The sequence below is a fragment of the Triturus cristatus genome, chromosome 1_2 (genome assembly GCF_964204655.1).
Source record: "Triturus cristatus chromosome 1_2, aTriCri1.1, whole genome shotgun sequence".
Classification (NCBI taxonomy): domain Eukaryota; kingdom Metazoa; phylum Chordata; class Amphibia; order Caudata; family Salamandridae; genus Triturus; species Triturus cristatus.
In genome coordinates, this window is record NC_140580.1 from 78,227,648 (window position 1) to 78,252,719 (window position 25,072).

A 25,072-nucleotide genomic window follows, 5' to 3' on the forward strand; every position below is an offset into this window, starting at 1 on the left:
CAGAGCAGCAATCTTTCCAGCAGGACAGCAGTCCTTCTTCCTTGCAGAGCATTCACAGGTCAAAAAGTGTGCTGAAGGGTTGGTGTCTTGCTTCCACTTTTTATTCCCTGGTGCCCTGGTTATGGATGGTGGGGGCAGCCTCTAAACAGTGGCTTTGAAGTGCATTGGATTTCATGCCACCCCTGCCCTGGCTCCAAGCTGGCTGCAGGGACAATGTTGGGTCATTAAGACCTTTGTGTGAAGGCAGAGCACAGGCTATTCTATTGCATGTAGGACTATGTTCATCTCTGCCCCTCATCCTGCTAGCAGATGGCCCATTCAGGGGGAGAGGATGTGGTCTGACAGCGAGATTGCCGACTTTGGTGCTGGAAACCAAGGTACGAGCCTCGGGGTCGCGTCCACATTGCTATATATAACTGCATAAGAAAATAATAATAATAAATTCAGGCACAATTAATCCCTCTATTGTGTGACTGTCTGGGACAACATCATAAAGTCTGTCAGTTACAACCAGTCAAGTGACTCAGGCCAGGCTGTAGGCACAAAAGGACTGAGGGCAGAAAAATGCCATCTTTCTAAAAGTGCAAAAATAACAATTGATGGACAGAATGCAGAACACTGTCATACATTCACCCCAGTACAGAGATCTGGGCCTAGATCCATTGTTTTTTGCTCACCATGCCATTCTAGTTTGAACTCAGCCATATGAAAATCAGTCTTTACCTTGTGTCCAATGGGAACACTCCAGCCCGAACTGCCAGGTCAGGTCCTCCTTGGACTGGAAACAAGCATCCTAGGACTGGTTGTTTGCGTAGCATCTTTCTAAAAGTGACATTCTCGAAATTGTAATGAAAAATCTGACTTTACAATTAAAGAGGGTTTATCATTACAATTTCATAGCCACTGAACTTTAGATATCTACCTGATCCCAATTTGAAATTACAGTTTATGTAATTAGGAATCCCCAATGTTATCCTATGAGAGGTGTAGGCCTCACAGTAGTGAAGCATTAGTTTAGGAGGTTTTCACTACAAGGAATTGTAAAACTTAAAAGTACATGTCCAACCTTTTAATTACACAGCACCCCGCCCTATGGGTTATCTAGGGTCCACGTTAGGGAGGACATATGTAAAAAAAAGGGTAGTTTGAGGCTTGGCAACAAGGTTTAAATGCCAAGTCGACATGGCAGTTTAAAACTGCATTCAGGGTGGAATGGCAGGCCTGGGACGTGTTTTAAAGTTCTACTTAGGTGGGTAACTCAGTAGATGCAGCAGGCCCATGGTAGCTTTTAATTTACAGGCCTTGGGTAGATGATATACCACTCAACAAGGAAGTTACAAGTATATTAACTATGCCAATTTCGTATAAGCCTATTTAACCATATTCTAAAGGACTGAGCACAAGCACTTTAGCACTTTACCACTGGTTGACAGTGGTAAAGTGCACAGAGTCCTATGGGCAACAAAATAAGTTCAACAAAATGAAGGAGGAGAGGCAAAAAGTGTTGGGGGAAGACCCTCACCAAGACTGGCAGGTCTAACAATGTTAAAGAAACCAAAGCATTCCTGTGCTGTAAATATATATTCACATATCCTATTTTGTTTTTCTGAACAGCATCTCCAACAACAGTAAAGCCAACAACAACACGCCTAGGTAAGATCTTGTACTTGCCAATATCGTCCTTCTTTGCAGTCTATGACCAGAGGATACTCCAGTGGGGAAAAAGAAACATTTTGCACACTACTTGTTTTGTTACTGGTGATTTTTCTTATAATATTTGAGCAATGAGAGTGAAAGGTGGTGCATTAAGCAAAAGGGGAAAGTCATCACATCACGCAGGACATTAATCAATCTAAAAATGTTTACACATTTTGACTAGTTTGCAAAGCATTTTTGAGTACTTGATGCTTTCAAGCACTGAATGGAATTATTAACACACTGGAACATTGTGTAAAAAGTCCAAGAAACATAGCAAAGTAAAAATACTAAAACCCTCATTACAACTATGGCTTTAATTCCATTTCAGGTGACAACGTCTGCTTGTCCCCGAAACTGTATTTCTTGTTTTACAGTATTTGCTAGTATCCAAATTGCCTTTGTGCTTTTTTTCCGAATAACAAAACAGCATCCCAGTGCAAGCTGCACAATTTGAAAGTTTACTCAGTTGGCCAACAAGATTCTTTTTCTCTAGGCTCTAACTGCTGAAACGTTTTCTGGGTTTTCAATTATTTAAATCACATGGAAAGTGGGGTGATGTGCTTAAGAGCTTTCTCAATGGTGATGAAAAATGGTCCTCGAGGATATGTTGAAATGTGGGAGTGTATAAATATCTGCCAACTCTTTGGAAGTTAGGGGCAGATTTACAAGCCCCTTGCGAGACATTTACGCCGCCGGTGCGTCACTTCTGTGACGCAGCGGCGGCGTAAACCATGCGCCATGTTGCGCCTTATTTACAACGTGACGCATCTAGGGAGATGCGTCACGTTGTAAAGCCCTGCGCTACATTAAACCTGCGTCAGGTTTAATGTATGCAGGGTGGGCGTTCCGTCAGAAAAAGCCTCGGAAAAGTGACGCAGTGAAATCTACAAGATTTCACTGAGTCACTTTTCCGACGCTGCTGCGTCAAAATCCTGCGCCTGTTTGAAGCAGGCGTAAGGCATGACGCAGCATGTTCGGTATGGGCAGCCCATGAGCATTGCTGGAGTTGCGTCGTGCTTGCAACACGACTCCAGCAATGCGCCGCCCTTATGCCATCAGATGCGTCACGCATCTGTTTATCCTTGCGCCATGATGCGCTGCATTGGAAATGCGGCGCATCTGTGGTGGCGCAAGGGTAAACTTGCGTGACAAATCTTTCCTGGCGCATCCCTGCTGATTTGCAGGGATGCACCAGGAAACATAAATCTGCCCCTTAGTGTCTCCAGAAAGACTGCTAAAGCCATACTCCTTTAGAGTACAGTTTAAAAATTGTTTCTTTCAACAGGTTTACATCCACAGATTACATGCTATTGCATAAAATGTCCACCTGCTATGTCCCTAAAAATTGACATTAACTTAAGCTTTCGATTTTTCCCTCTTATATTTAATTTGAATGCCCCTTTCCTTCCCTTCTACCTTCGGCATGCCTCTTGTGTACATGGACTACTCTAAATTGCATGCAAACCAATAGATTGACCACTAACTTTGGTCTCCCATGTAGCGTGCCACTCATAGTAAAGAGCTTCACTGCCTCATCAGTCATAATAAGCGCTACATAAATGCAATTTCAATACAATGAAATACAATACAAATAGTCTAATACAGTTATATGAAGGTGCAAAAAGTACATTTTCAATTAGCACATGGCCCAATATCAACCATATTTGGATGCCAGCATGATATTGCACCTGAAACTGAAATTGCCCTGTATCTGTAATCAAGGCCAAAAGTCCAAAAGCTGGTAAAACAGTGTATTGGCTAGCCACTTGAATATAGGGCTTGCCATGTTACATCCATGGCAGGTTTGAAGGCAAGGATGTCCTCTTTCAGCTAGACTATGAAATGGACTCAGATCTCCAGTCGTCACACAATCTAAGTGTAGACTACAACTACTTGCACTATTGACAAAGTAGTGTTGTTTTCCCACATGTACTAAATAAAGTATAAAGTACATAGGGAGAATAATGCAACACAAACATACCCAGAACAGTGGCCTAATTGCCACACCTAATTTGCCTGCTGATGCTGCCCCAGACCCTTTAGGGAAACATTCAAGATCACTAGATAGATAGATGGAAGCTGTCACAGGCCTTTAGGACTCACTACAATGTCTGGTGTGCAGGGTGCTCTCTGTAGAAACTGACAGTGATTTCTGCTGCACTGGTGCACACAGGATCCCAGAGCAATCCTAGACTACTCTGTGTCCCTTCCTAAAATGTGCACTGGAGAGAGAGTCAATTATTTATGCACACCTCCTTGATAGTACACATTCTTTGTCAGTCCCCAAGGACTTCGAATCCTTGTACAAGCTTCAGCAATATGGAGCAAGTGTATAAGGTAAGAATTTCCCTCAGTTGCGTTAGGCCACACTCCATGCTACTTAGAAAATATTGTGAGGAAATTGTACGTTTATGAACTTTACATCCAGCCAATCGTGAAAAGAATGAGCGTATTCAGAATGGGGTGCTGCCATCAAATATATGCCACTGAAGTTATAGGGATTAAGAAAATCCAAGTCTCACACAAAACAAGAGCATGCAGAAGGAGAGTGGCATGGGAGTTCGATTTGCTAAATGGTACATTGTGGAGCACATTGTCTGAACTATTTGAATAAAGCATGGTGTGGTAGTGTACTGCATTTAACAGAGAGCACCATTTAACACCAAACTTCACCACTATGACCCTGAAGTAAACTATACAACAAGAGGCTAGACAAAATTAACATACATATTGAGCTTGGTGCCATAAACATTGGATGCAACCAGCTTAGCAATTAGGAAACATAGGTAAAAAGATGTGTCCTTGAGAGTAGAGTGCGCCAAGATGATGACTGAGCTGGACTCAGAAGACCCACAATGATTTCTATCCATTAAATTAGTATTCTGCTCTGTCCCTCCGATTTCGCCTCTGTATGGGACTGTGCACCTCTGGTCTCTTAACTAGGCTTAAGCAACAAGGATAAGAGTGATGAATAGAACATATCAGCAAAAAGATAAGAGGAAAGGATCATTTAAGCCAGGAGTAGTATAGGAGGAAAAGTCCCAGTTACAATCCCAGATTCTTTCTGGTAGATAGGTGAAAAAACGTAAATGTCAAATACAGGTATATTGGGCGGTAGCTGGAAGGAATTAAATGATTTCACAGAATCTGGCCACTGGTGGCAAATGCCTCCTAACCCAGAGCCCCAAATAAGTATTTAGAAGTGTTAACTGCAAAACAGAGAGACCGAAAGTCAGCGTTCCACATTTGTTCCCAACAGTAATGGAAAAATTGGGGCTGCCACATAACCAAAAGTAGTGGCAGGAATCAATGGGAACTCCAAGATAAAGTCGTTAGGTGGTTCCTACTTATGAGCTGGAAGCAGGGACAATGTGGGGTCATTAGGTTCTTTGTGTGAAGGCAGAGCACAGCCTATTCCATTGCAAGTAGGATTATGCTCTTCTCTGCCCCCATCCTGCTAGCAGATGGACCATTCAGGCACACCTAATCTCTCTATTGTGTGACTGTCTGGGAGGACTTCATAAAGTTTAACTGTCAGTTACAACCAGTCAAGTGACCAAGACCAGGCTACAGGCACAAACGGACTAAGGGCAGAAAAATGTCATCTTTCTAAAAGCTGCATTTTCAAGATTGTAATGAAAAATTCGACTTTACTATTAAAGAGAGTTTATCATTACAATTTCATAGACACCCAACACTAGATATCTACCTGATCCCAATTTGAAATTACACCTTATGTCATAAGGGATCCCCAAATTTATCCTATGAAAGGCACAGGCCTCACAGTAGTGAAGCACAAATGTAGGGGATGTTCACTACCAGGACAGGGAAAACTTAAAAGTACATGTCCCACCTTTTAATTACACAGCACCATGCCCTATGGGCTACCTAGGGCCTACGTTAGAGGTGACATATATGAGAAAAGAGGAGTTTAAGGCTTGGCAAGAGGGTTTAAATGCCCAAGTCAACATGGCAGTTTAAAACTGCATTCAGGGTGGAATGGCAGGCCTAGGACATGTTTTAAATAGCTACTTAGGTGGGCGGCACAATAAGTGCAGCAGGCCATTGGTAGCATTTCATGCCACTCTACAAGGGACTTATAAGTATATTAATTATGTCAATTGGGTGTACGCCAATTTAGCCATATTTTAAGGGACTTAGCACAGGCACTTTACCACTGGATAGCAGTGGTAAAGTTCAAAGCGTCATAAGGGCAACAAAAATATGTTCTACAAAATTAGGGAAGAGAGACAAAATGTTTGGGGGAAGACCACCATAAAGCTGGCAGGTCTAACAATGTTAAAGAAACCAAAGCGTTCCTGTGCTGTAAATGTATGTATTCACATTTTCTATTTTGTTTATCTGCACAGCATCTCCAACAACAATAAAACCAACAACAACACGCCCAAGTAAGTTTTTTTAATTGCCAATATCAGGCCTTGTTTGTAGTCTGTGACCAGAGGATACTTCAATGCGGAAAAGGAAACGTTTTGAAAAGTACTTGTTTTGTTACCTGTAATTTTTTTAAATAATATTTGAGCAATGAGAGGGAAAGGTGGTGCATTAAGCAAAAGGGGAAAGTCATCACATCACGCAGGACATTAATCAATCTAAAAATGTCTACAGATTTTGACTAGTTTGCAAAGCATTTTTGAGTGCTTGATGCTTTCAAGCACAGAATGGAATTATTTACACTCTGGAACATTGTGCAAAAAGTCCAAGAAACATAGCAAAGTAAAAATAAGAAAACCCTCATTACAACTATGGCTTTAATTCCATTTCAGGTGACAACGTCTGCTTGTCCCCGAAACTGTATTTCTTGTTTTACAGTATTTGCTAGTATCCAAATTGCCTTTGTGCTTTTTTTCCGAATAAAAAAAAGCATCCCAGTGCAACCTGCATAATTTGGAAGTTTACTCAGTTGGCCAACAAGATTCTTTTTCTCTAGGCTCTAACTGCTGAAACGTTTTCTGGGTTTTCAATTATTTAAATCACATGGAAAGTGGGGTGATGTGCTTAAGAGCTTTCTCAACCGTGATGAAAAATGGACCTCGAGGATGTGTTGAAATGTGGGAGTGCGTAAATATCTGCCAACTCTTTGGAAGTTAGTGTCTCCAGAAAGACTGCTAAAGCCATACTCCTTTAGAGTACAGTTTGAAAATTGTTTCTTTCTACAGGTTTACATCCACAGATTACATGCTATTGCATAAAATGTCCACCTGCTATGTCCCTAAAAATTGACATTAACTTAAACTTTCGATTTTTCCCTCTTATATTTAATTTGAATGCCCCTTTCCTTCCCTTCTACCTTCTGCATGCCTCTTGTGTACATGGACTACTCTAAATTGCATGCAAACCAATAGGTTGACCACTAACTTTGGTCTCCTATGTAGCGTGCCACTCATAGTAAAGAGCTTCACTGCCTCATCAGTCATAATAAGCGCTACATAAATGCAATTTCAATACAATAAAATACAATACAAATAGTCTAATACAGTTATATGAAGGTGCAAAAAGTACATTTTCAATTAGCACATGGCCCAATATCAACCATATTTGGATGCCAGCATGATATTGCACCTGAAACTGAAATTGCCCTGTATTTGTAATCAAGGCCAAAAGTCCAAAAGCTGGTAAAACAGTGTATTGGCTAGCCACTTGAATATAGGGCTTGCCATGTTACATCCATGGCAGGTTTGATGGCAAGGATGTCCTCTTTCAGCTAGACTATGAAATGGACTCAGATCTCCAGTCGTCACACAATCTAAGTGTAGACTACAACTACTTGAACTATTGGCAAAGTAGTGTAGGGTTCCACTTGTGCTAAATAAAGTATAAAGCACATAGGCAGAATAATGCAACACAAACATACCCAGAACAGTGGCCTAATTGCCACGCCTAATTTGCCTACTGATGCTGCCCCAGACCCTTAAGGGAAACATTCAAGATCACTAGATAGATAGATGGAAGCTGTCACAGGCCTTTAGGACTCACTACAATGTCTGGTGTGCAGGGTGCTCTCTGTAGAAACTGACAGTGATTTCTGCTGCACTGGTGCACACAGGATTCCAGAGCAATCCTAGACTACTCTGTGTCCCTTCCTAAAGTGTGCACTGGAGAGAGAGTCAATTATTTATGCACACCTCCTTGATAGTACACATTCTTTGTCAGTCCCCAAGGACTTCGAATCCTTGTACAAGCTTCAGCAATATGGAGCAAGTGTATAAGGTAAGAATTTTCCTCAGTTGCGTTGGGCCACACTCCATGCTACTTAGAAAATATTGTGAGGAAATTGTACGTTTGTGAACTTTACATCCAGCCAATCGTGAAAAGAATGAGCGTATTCAGAATGGGGTGCTGCCATCAAATATATGCCACTGAAGTTATAGGGATTAAGAAAATCCAAGTCTCACACAAAACAAGAGCATGCAGAAGGAGATTGGCATGGGAGTTCTATGTGCTAAATGGTACATTGTGGAGCACATTGTCTGAACTATTTGAATAAAGCATGGTGTGGTAGCGTACTGCATTTAACAGAGAGCACCATTTAACACCAAACTTCACCACTATGACCCTGAAGTAAACTTTACAACAAGAGGTTAGATAAAATTAACATACATATTGAGCTTGATGCCATAAACATTGGATGCAACCAGCTTAGCAATTAGGACACATGGGTAAAAAGATGTGTCCTTGAGAGTAGAGTGCGCCAAGATGATGACTGAGCTGGACTCAGAAGACCCACATTGATTTCTATCCATTAAATTAGTATTCTGCTCTGTCCCTCCGATTTCGCCTCTGTATGTGACTGTGCACCTCTGGTCTCTTATCTAGGTTGAAGTAACAAGGATAAGAATGATGAATAGAACATATCAGCAAAAAGATAAGAGGAAAGGATCATTTAAGCCAGGAGTAGTATAGGAGGAAAAGTCCCAGTTACAATCCCAGATTCCTTCTGGTAGATAGGTGAAAAAACGTTAATGTCAAATACAGGTATATTGGGTGGTAGCTGAAAGGAATTAAACGATTTCAGGGAATCTGGCAATTGGTGGCAAATGCCTCCTACCCCAGAGCCCCAAATAAGTATTTAGAAGTGTTAACTGCAAAACAGAGAGAACGAAAGTCAGAGTTCCACATTTGTTCCCAACAATAATGGAAAGATTGGGGCTCCCACATAACCAAAAGTAGTGGCAGGAATCAATGGGAACTCCAAGATAAAGTTGTTAGGTGGTTCCTACTTATGAGCTGGAAGCAGGGACAATGTGGGGTCATTAAGGGGCATATCAACAATAACCGGCGATAATTATCGCTAAGCGCATTTAGCGCTAGGATAATTATCTCCGGCTAGCGTTGATTTTTATCGCTGAGATAGCGTGCTATTAGCAACGCTTATCTCAATAGCGATAAAAATCCTCACGCTAAGTGGCTAACATGAGATTATCGCTGGAAACCCAGCAATAATCTCACGTTAGCTTGTTGATGGGGACAGACAAACTTAGCCATGATATCCTCCTTCCATAGGATATCATGGCTAAGTCAGAAAAATACCAGACGTAAAAAAGCAGCGTTAACCGCGGTTAGCGCTGCTTTTTTTTGTCTCTAACAGGGTTAGCGATATTCTTGATAATAGGAGAAATGTCGCTTAGCGACATTTCTCCTATTATTTTAGTCTGGAACGCCCCCTTTGCATCTCATTAGAGATGCAAGGGGAAGCGTAGAGTAAAAGGGTGCTAACATGCGAATTTGCATGTTAGCACCCTGTTGTTGATAGGGTGCTAGTTTTATCTCTGCTTTTTTGGCTTTTAAAGCCAAAAAAGCAGAGATAAAGCCCTTATTGATATGCCCCTAGGTTCTTTGTGTGAAGGCAGAGCACAGCCTTTTCCATTGCAAGTAGGACTATGCTCTTCTCTCCCCCCATCCTGCTAGCAGATGGCCCATTCAGGCACACCTAATCCCTCTATTGTGTGACTGTCTGGGAGGACTTCATAAAGTTTAACTGTCAGTTACAACCAGTCAAGTGACTCAGGCCAGGCTACAGGCACAAAATGACTAAGGGCAGAAAAATATCATCTTTCTAAAAGCTGCATTTTCAAAGTTGTAATGAAAAATCCGACTTTACCATTAAGGAGAGTTTATCATTATAATTTCATAGACACCCAACACTAGATACCTACCTGACCCCAATTTGAATTTACACCTTATGCAATAAGGAGTCCCCAAATGTATCCTATGAAAGGCATAGGCCTCACAGTAGTGAAGCACAAATGTAGGGGTTATTCACTACCAGGACAGGGAAAACTGACCCATTAATTACACAGCACCATGCCCTATGGGCTACCTAGGGCCAATGTTAGAGGTGACCTATATAAGAAAAGGGGAGTTTAAGGCTTGGCAAGAGGATTTAAATGCCAAGTCAACATGGCAGTTTAAAACTGCATTCAGGGTGTAATGGCAGGCCTAGGATATGTTTTAAATATCTACTTAGGTGGGTGGCTCAATAAGTGCAGCAGGCCATCGGTAGCATTTAATCTACATGCCCTAAGTATATGACATGCCACTCTACAAGAGACTTATAAGTATATTAATTATGTCAATTGGGTGTACACCAATTTAGCCATATTTTAAGGGACTGAGCACAAGCCCTTTACCACTGGATAACAGAGGTAAAGTTCAAAGAGTCCTAAGGGCAACAAAAATATGTTCAACAAAATAAGGCAAGATAGACAAAATGTTTGGGGGAAGACCACCATAAGGCTGGCAGGTCTAACAATGTTAATGAAACCAAAGCGTTCCTGTGCTGTAAATGTATGTATTCACATATTCTATTTTGTTTATCTGCACAGCATCTCCAACAACAATAAAACCAACAACAACACGCCCAAGTAAGTTTTTTCTTCTTGCCTGTATCAGGCCTTGTTTGTAGTCTGTGACCAGAGGATACTTCAATGGGGAAAAGGAAACTTTTTTAAAACTACTTGTTTTGATACCTGTGATTTAGAAAAAAAAATATTTAAGCAATGAGAGGGAAAGGTGGTGCATTAAGCAAAAGGGGAAAGTCATCACATCACGCAGGACATTAATCAACCTAAAAATGTCTACAGATTTTGACTAGTTTGAAAGGCATTTTTGAGTACTTGATGCCTTAATGCACATAATGGAATTATTTACTCTCTGGAACATTGTGCAAAAAGTCCAAGAAACATAGCAAAGTAAAAATACTAAAACTCTCATTACAATTATGGCTTTCAGGTGAAAACTTCTGCTTGTGCCCGAAACTGGATTTCTTGTCTTACAGTATTTGCACATGCCCTAATTGTCTTTGTGCTCTTTAAAATATCATCCCAGTGCTATTTGCGTGCAAATTAATGGCTGGGAAAACCCGGTGAAGATCGTGCTGTCAATCGGATTAAAATTCTGATTAGCACACTGTAGGATGTATTCTAAGCTGCACAATTTGGATGTTTAATCAGTTGGCCAACAAGATTCTTTTTCTCTAGGCTTTAACTGCTAAAAACATTTTCTGGGTTTGCAATTGTTTAAATCACATGGACAGTGGTGTGATGTGTTTAAGAAATTTCTCAATAGTGATGAAAAATTGTAATTATAGGCACTAGGATGTGTTGAAATGTGGTACTGCTTAAATCTCTGCCACCTCCAACATAACCAAAAGTAGTGGGAGGAATCAATGGGAACTCCAAGATAAAGTCACTTGGTGGTTCTTGATAATGAGTTAGTCACCAAAGTAAAGGTCCACATCAAGCAAATAAAATGGCTTCATGCAGAGCCGGCAAAATTGCCTAAACATTTGAAAAACAAAACACTTTTTACCACACCATCCTGAATTTAAACTATGCTCTACAGTTCGCAATGTGATCCAGATTGCTGCTGTTCAGTATAGCAAGATCATGTCATAATTAGGGGCAGTTACATACCCTTTGACATGTCTTAAGAACCGGTTGCCAATAAGAATGCTGACAGAGGAAGTATTCCTTGGGAAAGACCCGACTCTATGGTCCTAAGTGCAAATGCTTGCAATTTCTGTTTGAAAAAACATGTGGTGCTGGTTAGTTATAAGCCTCTGTTTCCTGCTGACCTCAAGGTTACCTTATATGCTTGCTGGTTGTTTATTTGTTCTACTGCCCTGCCATTTAATTTAAGACCTCCATTTGCTGCCCCAGTTTCCTTCCAGAGAAGGTCTCCGAATTGACAGGAAACACCCTGTAACTGTCAGGAAAGCTCCTGTGTCCAATTTGCTTGTTTACTCAGTGTCCACTTTTTTGCCCCTGCCGGAGACAGCCTTCTGATTGGCAGGAAACACTCAGTAATCTTCTATAAGGCTCCTAATTAAGACTTTCAGGTCAGGTTATAAATACTGCTTACAAATACAGCCAGGTGCTTGGCTTTGTAGAGCTTCACCTCAGAATGACAGATGTAACTTCCAAATTGTGGTGCGCATGCATGGAGTTCTTGTCCGTGACCCACAACAGGAAGCATTAGGCCTTCTTTATGCACTTCCACCAATCCTGCTTCTGATGAGAGTCCTGGAGAAGGGTTAGGAGGATCGAGAACATCTAATCCTGATCTCCTATATTAGGTGAGGAGGATTTAGTGCACCAATTTGTTAGACTCTACTCTTGGTTCCCTTTTTCTCTCTCATACAACGTGAACATGCTTTCGTAGTAGGATGATCAGGTCCTTTATTTCAATCCACAAATGATGTTGCAGCTTGCATAGAGATTGACTGGTGCCTACTAGAAACCTATGCTTGTCATTTGTGTTTGCAGGTGTCATCTTGACTGCCAGGCTACCTGCCACAATATCCTTTTAAGCCAGCATATGTTTGTACAGTGTTGAGATTTTGAACCCTGCAGTTCCTTGCTTAGTATGGTCTCTTGCCTAGCAGTGGTCTCACAGCGGCCACCATAAAAGGTTATTTGGCTGAAGTATCCACCATTGTATGTCTGCATTGCAATTCCTATATGTTCATGTGAGAAAAGTGCAGAAAGAAGCATCCATCAGAAGAAACAGTTATTTACCTGCTGTAACAGTATTTTTGGTGGATACTATGGGCCTCATTTAGAATTTGGCAGATGGACAACTCATGGCAAATGTGGCAGATGTCCTGTGTGATGAATTGCAAGTGCATTATACCCTAAGGCACCTGTAATGTAGCAAACGGGATACCTTTCACATTTTGATGGAATAGCCCATCTTCCAAACTACAAATAAGGCCCTATATCTTTCTGCAGATTCCTCACCATCCCCCTTCTGCCCCTGATGAGTTAGAGCCATAATTAATAAAATATCAAGCTTAAAAAGCTTTTATGTATGCTGAATTGTCGCTGTTGTTTATGCCGTCTCAGTTCTCTATACAAGCCATGATGAGGGCAGAGAAAGTATATGGCACTGCAGCCAGCTTGCTGGTTGTCACCTTATATGTCCTGATGTCATTACATCCTGGGCAGATGGAGTTGTGGCTAAAACCACTGATGCCAACTGGTGATACTGGAGAGCTATAGCTGAGCAAAATCTTTCCAGGTCTATTCTGGGACCTGTTGTATATTCATAAGCTGAGGGTTTCACAAGTACATATAGTATCCAACAGAAATATCATTACTGAGGTGAAGTAATTTATTATTCTACTGCACTCTCACTACTGCTTACCAAACATCACCATGTTATGGTAAACAAAATGTATTTCACATCAAATGTTAATTAGTTGGAGAAAATTGATAAGTAAATAAAGCAAGAGTCCTCCTCGTGTGTCTTCCTCATCCTGGTCCTTACTTTTAAGCCATGCCTCAAAACAAGCATTGTTTACTTAGTATTCTTATTGCAGAAAAAACTCAAATGTTCTGTTAGTAGTTTTACAGCCTTTTTTGTTTGTTTACAGAGTATGACTCAGAATTCTTCACTCTTTAATTCCACTTCCTATTTTTCTGTTCATTCAAAAAGTACTAATTCACATCAACAACAATGTTATGAGTTGTTTTTGTATATCTATTTCATAAATTTTAGCATTATTATTTGAGTTGCAGACATATGCAGTAGCTGCTGTTCTCCTCCGTGAGACCCATCTTTATAGCTGAGCTTCAGCGTGGAGGTGGTCAATGTCCAGGAAGGTGACAGCCCTTCATAGTGGGCTGATGCCCCTCTTCCCACTGCCTGAAATTCATTAAGTTTCTCTAAAGCAGGCTTCATTTCTGGGAGACGTATTTAGTCTCATTTGACTAAGGAACACATTTATTTGAACAAGTGGAGGGGCATATTGAAGTTGTATTTAAGGGTTTTGGAGTTGCATAGTAGCCAAATATAAGTGGAAGTCTATTTGATACAGAACTCTGATTGGTGTAGAAGCACTCAAAAGCATAGTATCAATAAGGCACTATGGAACACAGGAAGGCTTTGAAAAAAAGACATCATCTATACTGGGAGGACTGTGAAGCAGAGATAACATTAGCTGAAGACCATGGCACTTGAGATACCCTTGTAAATATGTATAGGTGAGAGATACAAACTATGATTTATTGAAGCTGTTTGTATGGCCCAGCATGAAGAAGACCAGGTTCAACCAAATTGAGAGACTCTGATAATCACATGGATTTTTTACCAAAAGAAAAATATGTGCAAGGAACCCAATTTGCCGAAATAGTCTCAGCTGTCAGAAGCCATTTCCGTTTTGAAACGCCAACACAAGTTTCAGAGGACATATGTAGTATTGAATTGATTCTGTGGATAGTACCTCTTCTCAGAGTCATTTTGTAAAAGGAATGGAAGGATGTGGACCGTACAGGTTTCCCAAGGTTTTTGTCTAAGAAACACCCAAAGGATAGTTTTGCAATAGGAGTTTCTTTTGTTCATAAGCAGAATTCCTAGACTGAATTCTTACCTTTTGAGATAGCAGGAAGCTCATCCCTTCCTTCCAAATAATCTATATTACAAGATCTAGGAGAATATGAAATTGAAGACAATTTTAAATTAATATTTTCCCCATTGGTTTTATTCTCATTAAGAGCAGGAACATGCATTGCATATGCACCACAATTTTAATTGAAAGACTTTCAAAGAGAGGGCGGACTTGCTGCCAATGAGCATGGCCACATCTCTGTGAACCTCCCAAGGCAGCAAATAGCCTTCAGGTACTCCCATGTCGCACCCACGTTCACCCACAGATGCCCAGGCAACTGGTGAATGACCGAGGCTTACTTACTGCCCGCATTGACAATGAGGGACACCGATTCGTTGCATGATTTACTGTGCTCCATGGAGTGGAAGCGCAGTCTCCTAGATGCTCTATGCCTTTTGAGAGGGCTGTGTTGTTGACTTGGAATCCAGGACCAAAGATACCCTAGACTGGGGTAATTAAATTTAGCAGCTACATAAAACCCTAGGTGCAGAGGCAATGTCTGAAATATTGGTGTTGAAAAAGGACGATCTTCCAGTGCTCCTGCAAGTCTTCATCCAAACATCACTTAATATCTCCTTTGACCCCTCCCGGTGGAGTTCCACGGGGGCCTCCGTGTAAGAGTACATCGGAGTTCAATATTCACTCACCCACGCCACAGTCTGATCTGATGTACCCATCACCAATATACTCAGCAGATCATAACCTCTGCCAAGAAACCTATCAATCCAAAAACTCATTGGTTTCTTTACAACACCAAGAGGAAGAGATTTCTGCTCTTGCACCTTCAACTTCAAAAGCTGGACCTCAAATGTGGCCTTCTTGAACTGGCCCCGAGGATTTCAAAGTTTTCTTAGGGCCTATGGAGAACTCAAACATGGCCATCGCAAAAGTCCTCGAGACTCCTGACCCTTCCATATCCCCAGGCTGGGATAAAGATAAGGACACAGACTTGGCCAAACATCATATGGCAGAAAGTGGCATGGAAGTGGGAAAGCAGTGGCAACCGCCGGTCATAGAAACCCATGCTGCTGAGATTCAAATCTAGATTACCTCTTAAGACTTAAATTAGGTCCTTCCTTGTGTTTCCTGTTTCTCCTCAGTTGACCTCCCAGTGATCACCAGCACACTATACTCAACACCTTTGAGAGGTCTAGGTGCTGATGTTTCTATTTTCAATAGTTGGTCAGATTTGCTCCAATACATGAGCTGGAATTCTCAATGCCTCCCCTCTTATTCTCTCTCCAGTGACCTAACCATCACATGCTATTGCACATGCCATGCTCCTCACCGCCTTCGACGTGTTCACCACGCATTTAAATATCACACTTCTGCTGACTCTTTATGTTTTGATTTGATGTGGGTGCCAAAGCTTATAAGCTTAAATGTATTCATGTATTTGGCTTGGTTGCCCAGCTGCTGTAGGGTCATCAATCACCCCCACAAGCCAATAGATAGAGAGGTTAGTTGTTCCAATTTGCTGGGTCGTACCACTGTTGACCACTGTTGGCTGCCCCAGAGGCCCTCATCCTACACATGCAAGCTTACTGTGCCAGACATGGTTCCTCTACATTTGATCCTGGAGTGCTACTTTCACAATCAATCCCCGTCTCCTCCTGCCACTCAAATCACCTCTGACCCGCTGTGTTATCCCATCATTTTAGTTGGAGTACAGATTTTGTGCTGAACCATCTCTTTACGATTCCAGGAAAGCACTGAGATCTGGCAGCCTGTATTTCATCACAAATAGATCACTCACCACAAAAAGTCATCTTCGTGGTTGTGCCTGCCACCGACCATTGAATGTGGTATTCCTCAATGTTCATGAGCCACTCACTACATTAAGGTTAAAAAACTCTTTCATTATTGGGTAGACAATGACTGAGCATAGCCCTCTTCCAGGCATCCTACCGAATACGCTATATTGCGGGCTGGTCATTCATGCCAGGAGGTCAACTCCCGAACAGTACAGACACTGCACAGGACTCGACTAGGAAGTACAATTTTAAAATTCACTCTCCCACAAAGTTCTGCAGACATGGGCAGGCCCAGAAGGAGTATCTATCTTCGTTAAAATTTAAATCAGGACAGCATTCCTTAGTGCTGGGTCAGTCTACACTCTCGCCAGATGCAAAGCAGACTTTTCCGGTTCCCTTACGAGGCTCCTCACTTCTTTTTTATAAGAAGCAAATTCTGATGGGGTTACTGAAATGTTAGTCAACCCTATTTTAGATAGATCTGGCCTTCCAGACATATACCACACCTGAGATGGACAACTTATGTCAGACTTAATACTAGATCTAGCTTTGATTGAGCCCTATCACCTCCTTCAGCCCTGAGAAAGAGACTGTTGGCCTGATTTGGATTTTATAGCGGTCCTGCCACTGCATTGGTCCCAAGTACTCCTTCAAGCCCATGGCAGTCCAACCACCATTTTTAGATGTAGTGGCTATAGGCAGCTTCCCACCACTGTGTCAGTCTTCTCTTCTGGCAGACAGTACTCTGCCGCCGCCGATTTAGATAAACAACTTGTGCTGGCAGTCTCCTGGTGATGGAGTCATGACGTAGTGAGGTCCTGCTGGTGTAAACACAGGTAAGTACTACTTATCATTATTGTAAAACACATGTGTATGGTGTGTTTGTGTCGCCATGTAAATGTAGGTAATATGCACTGCCCATTTTAAATGTTGAGTAACACAATGCAAAAGTATATTTCACCAAACACGGCAAAGGACAAGTGACAAAGAATCCAATATTTGATTCTGGCCACAATGGGGTCACTAATCATCGTGGTCAGGGAGCAGAAGCAGAGGAAGGACCTGGACAATGGCGTACCAGATGGATTCCAAAGGGGGACCCTGAGACATGCATATGGGGGTGACCTTGCCAGAAAAGGATAGACGGAAAGGCACATTGCAATGTGAACTGTGGGAAGATGGGCTGGACTCCCTCCCTAAGCTACTTCTGGGTCTGCTGCCATGGATACAGGAGCAGGAGTCTCGGCAGAGGAGGCAGGGTTGCAGCGGTATTTTCTCCCACAACCCATCAACATCTAAATCTGGGGCAGGAAGACTGCTGAAAAGGTGACAAGAGACCAGTCCCGCCAAGATCTAAATAGGGCCCTTTACATTTACCTACCACACACACAATATCTGTACCAAGATAAACTACTTTTTGATAACCCCTGCACTAGCTCAAAATCTAGTGGATCCTTCCATAGTTCAGTGTGGGATCTCTGAACATGATCTCATGATATTCTTCTAGAACTGGGATTGCCGGCACCTCCTAACAGGCCATGGCACAAACAGTAACATTTCTCATTTCCGTGTCTCTTGGGTTCACACTTCTGCACACTTTTTGCAGAAAATGCTTTATCGGTACATGTCACACTAACCTCATAGGGGGGCAGGAAAGACCTGCGTATGCGATCTCTTGATGCGGGATGCAGCCCTTGCAGAAAAGCATGCCAATTAGACCAGAACAATACCAGAACCTATGTATCACTCATGCACTGAAGCATATTCGGGAACTCACATATATACAGACCTACAGGCAATAGTGAAAGTCAAATTTGACCTCAGTGAAATTTTTAGGAAGGAAGCTGAGGCATCGCTCTTCCATGTCCACCCATGTCATTACGAACTATGTGAAAAAGTAGAAACAAGCTGTTCAATTATATTAAACATAAAGCTTCTTTTCCATTCCAGCTATCCTCAAAGTTACTGGGGAATTACTAACACATCCAACGGTGATTAGTTGCGAAATCGAGATATATTCTGAATCCGTATATAGAAACGGACACTCACCAAGTGGAAAGGTGCAAAGAAGGCCTTTTTTTAGGGTATGGACATTCCCCAATTGAATGAAGAAGAGGCTGCTTTATTGGAAGGAGCTATCTCTGAAGATAAAACTCTAATGGCAATCAACATCTTGGCCAATGGGTTCCCCAAAAAATTCGACCAAAACAATGTAACCCTTAATTGCCCCAATTTTAATTTCGGTAAGCTGAGAAGTGCTGGAGAATGGCCACCTCACCACTGAATTTGCCAGAGCTCGTATATCAGTTACCCTTAAACCCTAAGCCAAGCAAAGATCCGCTAGCCTGCTCTACCTAGAGACCCTTCTCTCTAATTAATGCTGACCTTAAAATCCTGGCTAAGATGTTAGTGACCTGCCTGAATCGTGTTATCCGTCATCTGATTTGCCTGATTTATGTTGGATTTTGTACCAGGCCATTCCTCTATTAACCATTTACAAACACGCTTTCCCACATTATCTGGCAAGTCCGATAAGATTTGGAGGACAAGGTCCTAGTATCTTTGGTTGCCAAGAAAGCAATCAATAGGGTATAATGGATCTCTCTGTTCTGGACAATGGAAGGCATAGGTATGGGTCAGAATTTTCTCACCCTGTTCAAAGGACTGTATCTCCACCCCATAGCATTGGTAACTTTCTGGGGACACAGTTCACCTTTTACCTTTTTTTCGTATACATCAGGATACCATAAAAGACTGCCCCCTTTTGCCTTTGCTTTTACTAATGGTCATGGAACTGCTGGTGATTTTTTTCTCTCTCCTTTACCCCAATGTTTATTTCTTCTGGAATAATAATCACCTTTAAAAAGTAGTAATAAATTGGAAATATCATGTATATATGAAAGTAATGCTGTTACAAAATGTATACATTTGTATTCCAATGTCTATTTTATTAATTTTGAATTTCTATTGAATATGAATTTATTTATGTACCCCAACAAATTTTTTGAAAATAAATACACGAACTGCTGCTGATTGCAATTAGGAACAATGAGCAAATCAGAGGCATATTGACCCCAACTGGGGAAGTCCACGCATTTTAATATTCTGATGACACATTGTTCAGTACTACTGCCAAGAAAACTGAAAACAAGTATGCACCCTCCAATTGTTCCTATATATATACATATGTGCCTACCTCTGGCTGTGTCAAGGAATCAATGGCGAGAATGGGGCTGACAGATGGTGTTGCAGGAATTCTACACATATACAGAACTATGCGCAGGAAACCAGGACCTCGGTGTATACTGGTGCACCATCCTATCACCTTAGTGCCCAAAATCCCAAAAACCGACTAGCTATAGTGTCTCATTCGTTCTCCGACATAATAACGAAGCTACCAATGATTAAACAACCCAGAACACAACACTCCCAACTCTCTCAGGAATCACAATAGCAAGACAACTCTTTCGCTCACTCACTCATACTTGTCCACAATAAGAGTAATTAGAGTCAGGGTATAGTTTAAAATGTTAATTTAACTAAAGTACACTATGGTGCAGTACACGTGCCATTAGAAGCAACAATATGCATACATACAATACCTTTAGCATTGTTACAATTCCATAGAATACAAATGGGGATGTCATTTTATAAAGACAGTGGAAAAGGATTATAGGATGTAACCACCCTCCCCGTGGTAAGAAATAGTTTATTATAAAAAAGAAGACCTCTGGGCCTTTGTCAGAAGACCCCATACCTCAAGACCTAGATGAAAGGTTTACATCTCAGTACCTTTCCAGTTCTCCCTTTACGTTCCGGTGGTCACGTGGGCACGTTATCCATTTCCGGGTTCATCTCCTTATTCGTCAGTGATGTTTGGGAGTACTGATCGGAAGTTTTTCTCCGACGGCTTTGCGGTTTGTTCCCTGGCCCTGGATTTACTCCCTCGTCGTGTACCAGTCGGTTTGGACCTCGTAAGAAGTAAGTTTCCCATATAGGCCCCTGGTTAGCGGTTATTTGGTTAAGCCTGACGGCTGTATTAATTAAGTTTTACGCCCCCTTTTTTGCCTTCCTTAGTATTGGCCATTCTGATCGACATGGGCCCTACCATCCTTCAATTGAAAATAGGACTACCCTAACCAGTTTCACTCCCTCGTCGTGGACCAGTCGTTCTGAATTTGAAACAAGTAAGTTTGCCATACAGGCCCCCCCCCCCCCCCCTTTTAGTGGTTACTTGGTCAAGTCTTACGGCAGTAGTAATTATTTTTACGCTTTTTGCTTCCCTTTAGAATTGGCCACTCGGCTCGACCCTGGTCCTACCATCCTTCTATTGAGAACACGACTACCCTCACAAGGTTTGCGTCTCTTCCTTAATTGTGGCTGCCCTCGTATTCTTAATCCCAATTTTACCCCTGCCGCCAATCCTGAATATTGATTTTCCCTTTGCAGCAACCGCCCTTGTGCCCCACCGATCCTCCCTGCGCTCAGGTCGGACGATCATCCTTCGCTCTGTCCCTCTTGGATCCTGGTAATTACCTTGTTATCCCCTCGGATCCTGGTGTACTTCACCTCACCCACCCCTGACACACCCCTAACTCCACCCCCCCCCCTTTTTTTATTCACAGAATCTTGAGTCACACAGTGTCCCTTCAACTACTTTATTACTCGAGTCCTGCATGATTTGCATCAGGTATGACCCATCACGTAACTCACCTCTTTCGCATTTTCTGCTGTCTTTTGGACCTCTCTTGACTCTTTCTCTTTTCCTTTGGTTTTAGAAGCATTACTCTTTAAATCTATGACTCAGTCCTGATGATGACCTGAAATCATCCAGGTCGAAACGCCGTCGACGACACAGCTTAGAACTAAGGCCTTCCTGTGGTCAACTAAAACATCCCAATTAATTTCTTGTACTTTACTGTATATATTTATCTTGTTTGTTGACCCTTGTACCCCCCTTTTTTCATTTGCGCCGTTCATGCTGTTTTTCACACTTCTGTATCACTGCGTCGCTCACTATTCACCAGCACGTTCAGTTGGTTACGTTGTGTGCTTAGGTCATTTTACAAGTGAATGTATTGTAGTGCTTCCCTAACTACTTGCACAATTGTATAAATACCTTTTTTACTCTATCTATACTGTGGTCTCCCTTCTTGCCCCTTGGTTCTTATGTGATTTATCTCACTTGGTCAAAATTGGTTCCCCCTCCAAAATATTCTCCAGTTGAGACATTGTTTTTTGTTGTACATCTCAGTACCAGCACAGCTCTTCTCTCTGGAAAGGTCTCTCTCCAAGTGTGTGAACAACATGCTTCACTGCAATATTAAAGCACGGTGCAGCTGTGTGTCATGTTATGTCTAGGTGTGAGGGACTGACCAGAACAGCAAAACAAGGGGCATTGTTTTTCGACCTTATACAGGTCAGGTGGAAAGCCTCCTATTGACAGTCGGAGTCTCCTCGACTGAGTCAGAGCCCTTCCAGCCGACTTGGTCAGTTTAAATTCCGACAACCCGATTACGATGTTCGCAGTCAGAACGTAAACCGCGTGGTCATTTCAAATCGGTTCTGACTGACTTTTGTTGTATTCCTGTCAGACGGATCCACATCGTACAACCCTATGGACAGCTTCTCCGCCCTCGGGATTATGATGTGAGGCGAAGAAAGATAATTAACTTAAGTGGCAGCGAATTGCAAGAGAGTGGGAGATTTTTTCGATGGGATAGAATGATGGACTTCCCCCAGCTTTGCTCCAATTATGACCTATTCCCTAACACTTATTGGCAATACCTTGCTCTCCAACACTGGATTCTTTAGCCCAATATTTGCCCCATGCCAGTTGACCACTTAAAAAGTTAGAGAAATGGCTAATTACGCGTACTTCAGATAAATGCATTCTCTCAGACATGTACACTTTTCGTCTCACCCCCATATCTTACACCAAAACATCGGCACAGAATAGGTAGGAAACAGAGGTTGAGCGCAAGTTCACATCTAAGGAATGGCATGACATAGTGTGTCGGCTTGCAGCACAGTGGCAGGGATATGTTCCTTAAGATAGCCCACTACTGGTACTACACTCCGGCCAGAGTAGCCCAATGGAAACCCAGAGGGGATCCTCTTTGTTGGCGAGAATGCGGCCAAGAGGGCACCCTTACGTGCCTTCTAGGTCATTGTCCCAAAATTCTACATTTTTGGTCTCCCCGTGGCCCTGAGAAGCGGCACTTCTCCAAATAGCTTCCGTAAGGGCCTGAAAACTTGGTTAATCAAAGAGTCTTGTGTCTAAGTTACTCTACCTGTCGCCTAAGTGTTGGGAAACCCTCTCGAGTAGCTTTGCACTATGCAAGATTTTAATAATAATAATAATTGGTACTGCCATTGGCATCACTAGCAGGAACATTGGGTGGACTAAGCTGCAATGGCCTCATAATAAGGACCCAATACTTATTTGTTTTACAAATTAATCATTCCCTGCTTACTATGGGTTAAATCTGTTGGTCAGAGTTTATACAGAGGTATTTGAAATTGCTGATTTGGTCTTCTACTTGAAGGTTTTAACAAATCAGAGAAAGCACTGTGAGACTGTAATAAACTTGGAGGAATGGTGTTGATGTTAGAATGAAAATCGACCCCTTGATTTAATAAATAAAAAAAGTCCCACAAGGGGGCATGACTTGGACGGCGAGACGAACGGCAGCCTGCTTCTGCAGCTCCTGACAGTGAAGACCAAAATTGGTGGTTTATGCAGCCTACACAGAAGCGTCATGGATATAAATGTCAATTTTTTGTAGTGCACTATCACTGGAACAAGACTGATATTCTGGGTCATGCCTGCGCTACATTTTTCGTTGGAATATTTTGGTGAACACGAGTGGACTATCACCAAAAATGGCTGCCATGGGTGTATGCGATTCAGTCATGCTGGCAACCAAGAAGCTAGAAAAACAAGCTTGGGTTTTGACTCTATGGCAGCAAGGCCAAGTCATATATAATTAACAAAACAGAGATAGTGCCAATGCTGCACTTCACTTTAGAAGGAGTTTTAACCATGAACTGAATAAAACAAGTTCACTCTTAACCACTTTTTTGTTGAATTTAATCAAAATTATTTTCATGCAATAAATTAACTTATTGTTTTGCACGGTTTCACTGAAACAATTAAAGCATTTCACAAATATTCGAACAATACATCATTGATATTTACATTACATAGACACATATAAGCGACACCAACACTAGCATACTCCAATCACTCGGACAACAACACTCAAACTTCACAAACACACTAACTTCACACTGTTAGAAAAACGATTTACACTTGAATGTACAAAATACATCAGGCCATCAGCAAATATCATTTGCAGTACTTATAATAAATTGCATTTAGTTGTTTAGCAGATGATTGGCCAAAAGCGAAGATAGGTCTACGCGTTTCGAATCCCTTCGCCTATGGGGATTCTCATCAGGACCAACACTATCTGAAACAAAACGGACACAACACTGAATTAAACCGAATGACCCTCACCAAATCAGAGAATACAATGAGCCGCACACCTTTCTCAGAAATCTTACCTACAGCTTGAAAGTGCACAATACAGGCTTTATATATGAAACATAAATCCGTCAGGATCCCTACAGACAAAGAGGGAAGAAAGCGGAAAAAAGAAGGGGGGAGTCAGTAAAAAGTCCAGGCTGTAGCCCTGAGACTTTGAGGTGCAATTGTCAAAAAAAGAAATCTTACTTGTCAGGCTAATATGATGTCTCAAAAAATGCTTCTGTCATCTGGCATCCCGGTATAAATTGGCTGTGCTCACGATTTTAATTTTTCGGCATACTTTTTGTAGAAAAAGTCCCTCTTAGACTGTGTACTCTAGAGCGGATGGAAGACATAAACGTAAACCTTCAATTATTTAAACTATTTCAACGATACCCGGTTCTCTCTAGACGCTGAGCTGTGGGTCTGCGTGCCGTTTTACCTGTTCAGCAGTTTTCACATAGCCATTGGAGCATTCCCAATCCGTGCAAGAAACGCCATTGTAGTGAGCTTTGCACAGGAAGTGACATCCGTTTTGACTGCCCGTGTAGCCGCCAGGAGGGGTGGGGGGCTTGGGGATTCTGGGATGTGTAGTTTTGACAATTAATTGGACAGATTTGTGTCGCATATGTCGAATTTTCAGCGTGGAAATTAGCATGACGACTGATGGAGCCTGCGATAATTAGAAAAATCACATCTGATAACTCGCCCATACCTTCACGTATTCCATTGTACGCATATGTTGTTTACAATAAAGTTACATGTTGTGGGTTCCAATAAACACATCTTCATCAAACTACATTTCCCTTGATCCTCCGAGCCTGAGACCGGTCCATCTGGTGGGTCTTAGGATATGCCACGGAGTACTACATTGTAATTCAAACAGATGTGATTTTTCTAATTATCGCAGGCTCTATCAGTCGTCATGCTAATTTCCACGCTGAAAATTCGACGTATGCGACACAAATCTGTCCAATTAATTGTCAAAACTACACATCCCAGAATCCCCAAGCCCCCCACCCCCCCTGGCGGCTACACGGGCAGTCAAAACGGATGTCACTTCCTGTGCAAAGCTCACTACAATGGCGTTTCTTGCACGGATTGGGAATGCTCCGATGGCTATGTGAAAACTGCTGAACAGGTAAAACGGCACGCAGACCCACAGCTCAGCGTCTAGAGAGA

General features: G+C 42.0%; 1 protein-coding gene across 7 annotated transcripts in view; it reads left to right on the forward strand.

Annotated features, from left to right (window-relative positions):
* The window catches only part of LOC146866836 (scavenger receptor cysteine-rich domain-containing protein DMBT1-like), a 434,615-nt gene that overhangs the window by 87,693 nt on the left and 321,850 nt on the right, over positions 1-25,072 (forward strand). For 4 of the 7 annotated variants that reach the window (XM_085601880.1, XM_085601889.1, XM_085601898.1 and 1 more), the window contains exons 3-5: positions 1,615-1,653; positions 6,069-6,107; positions 10,542-10,580. In XM_085601880.1, the coding sequence (XP_085458006.1) occupies positions 1,615-1,653; positions 6,069-6,107; positions 10,542-10,580 (117 nt within the window). The remainder of the gene's footprint in view (positions 1-1,614; positions 1,654-6,068; positions 6,108-10,541; positions 10,581-25,072) is intronic. The other 3 variants (XM_085601907.1, XM_085601925.1, XM_085601935.1) reach the window with 1 other exon arrangement.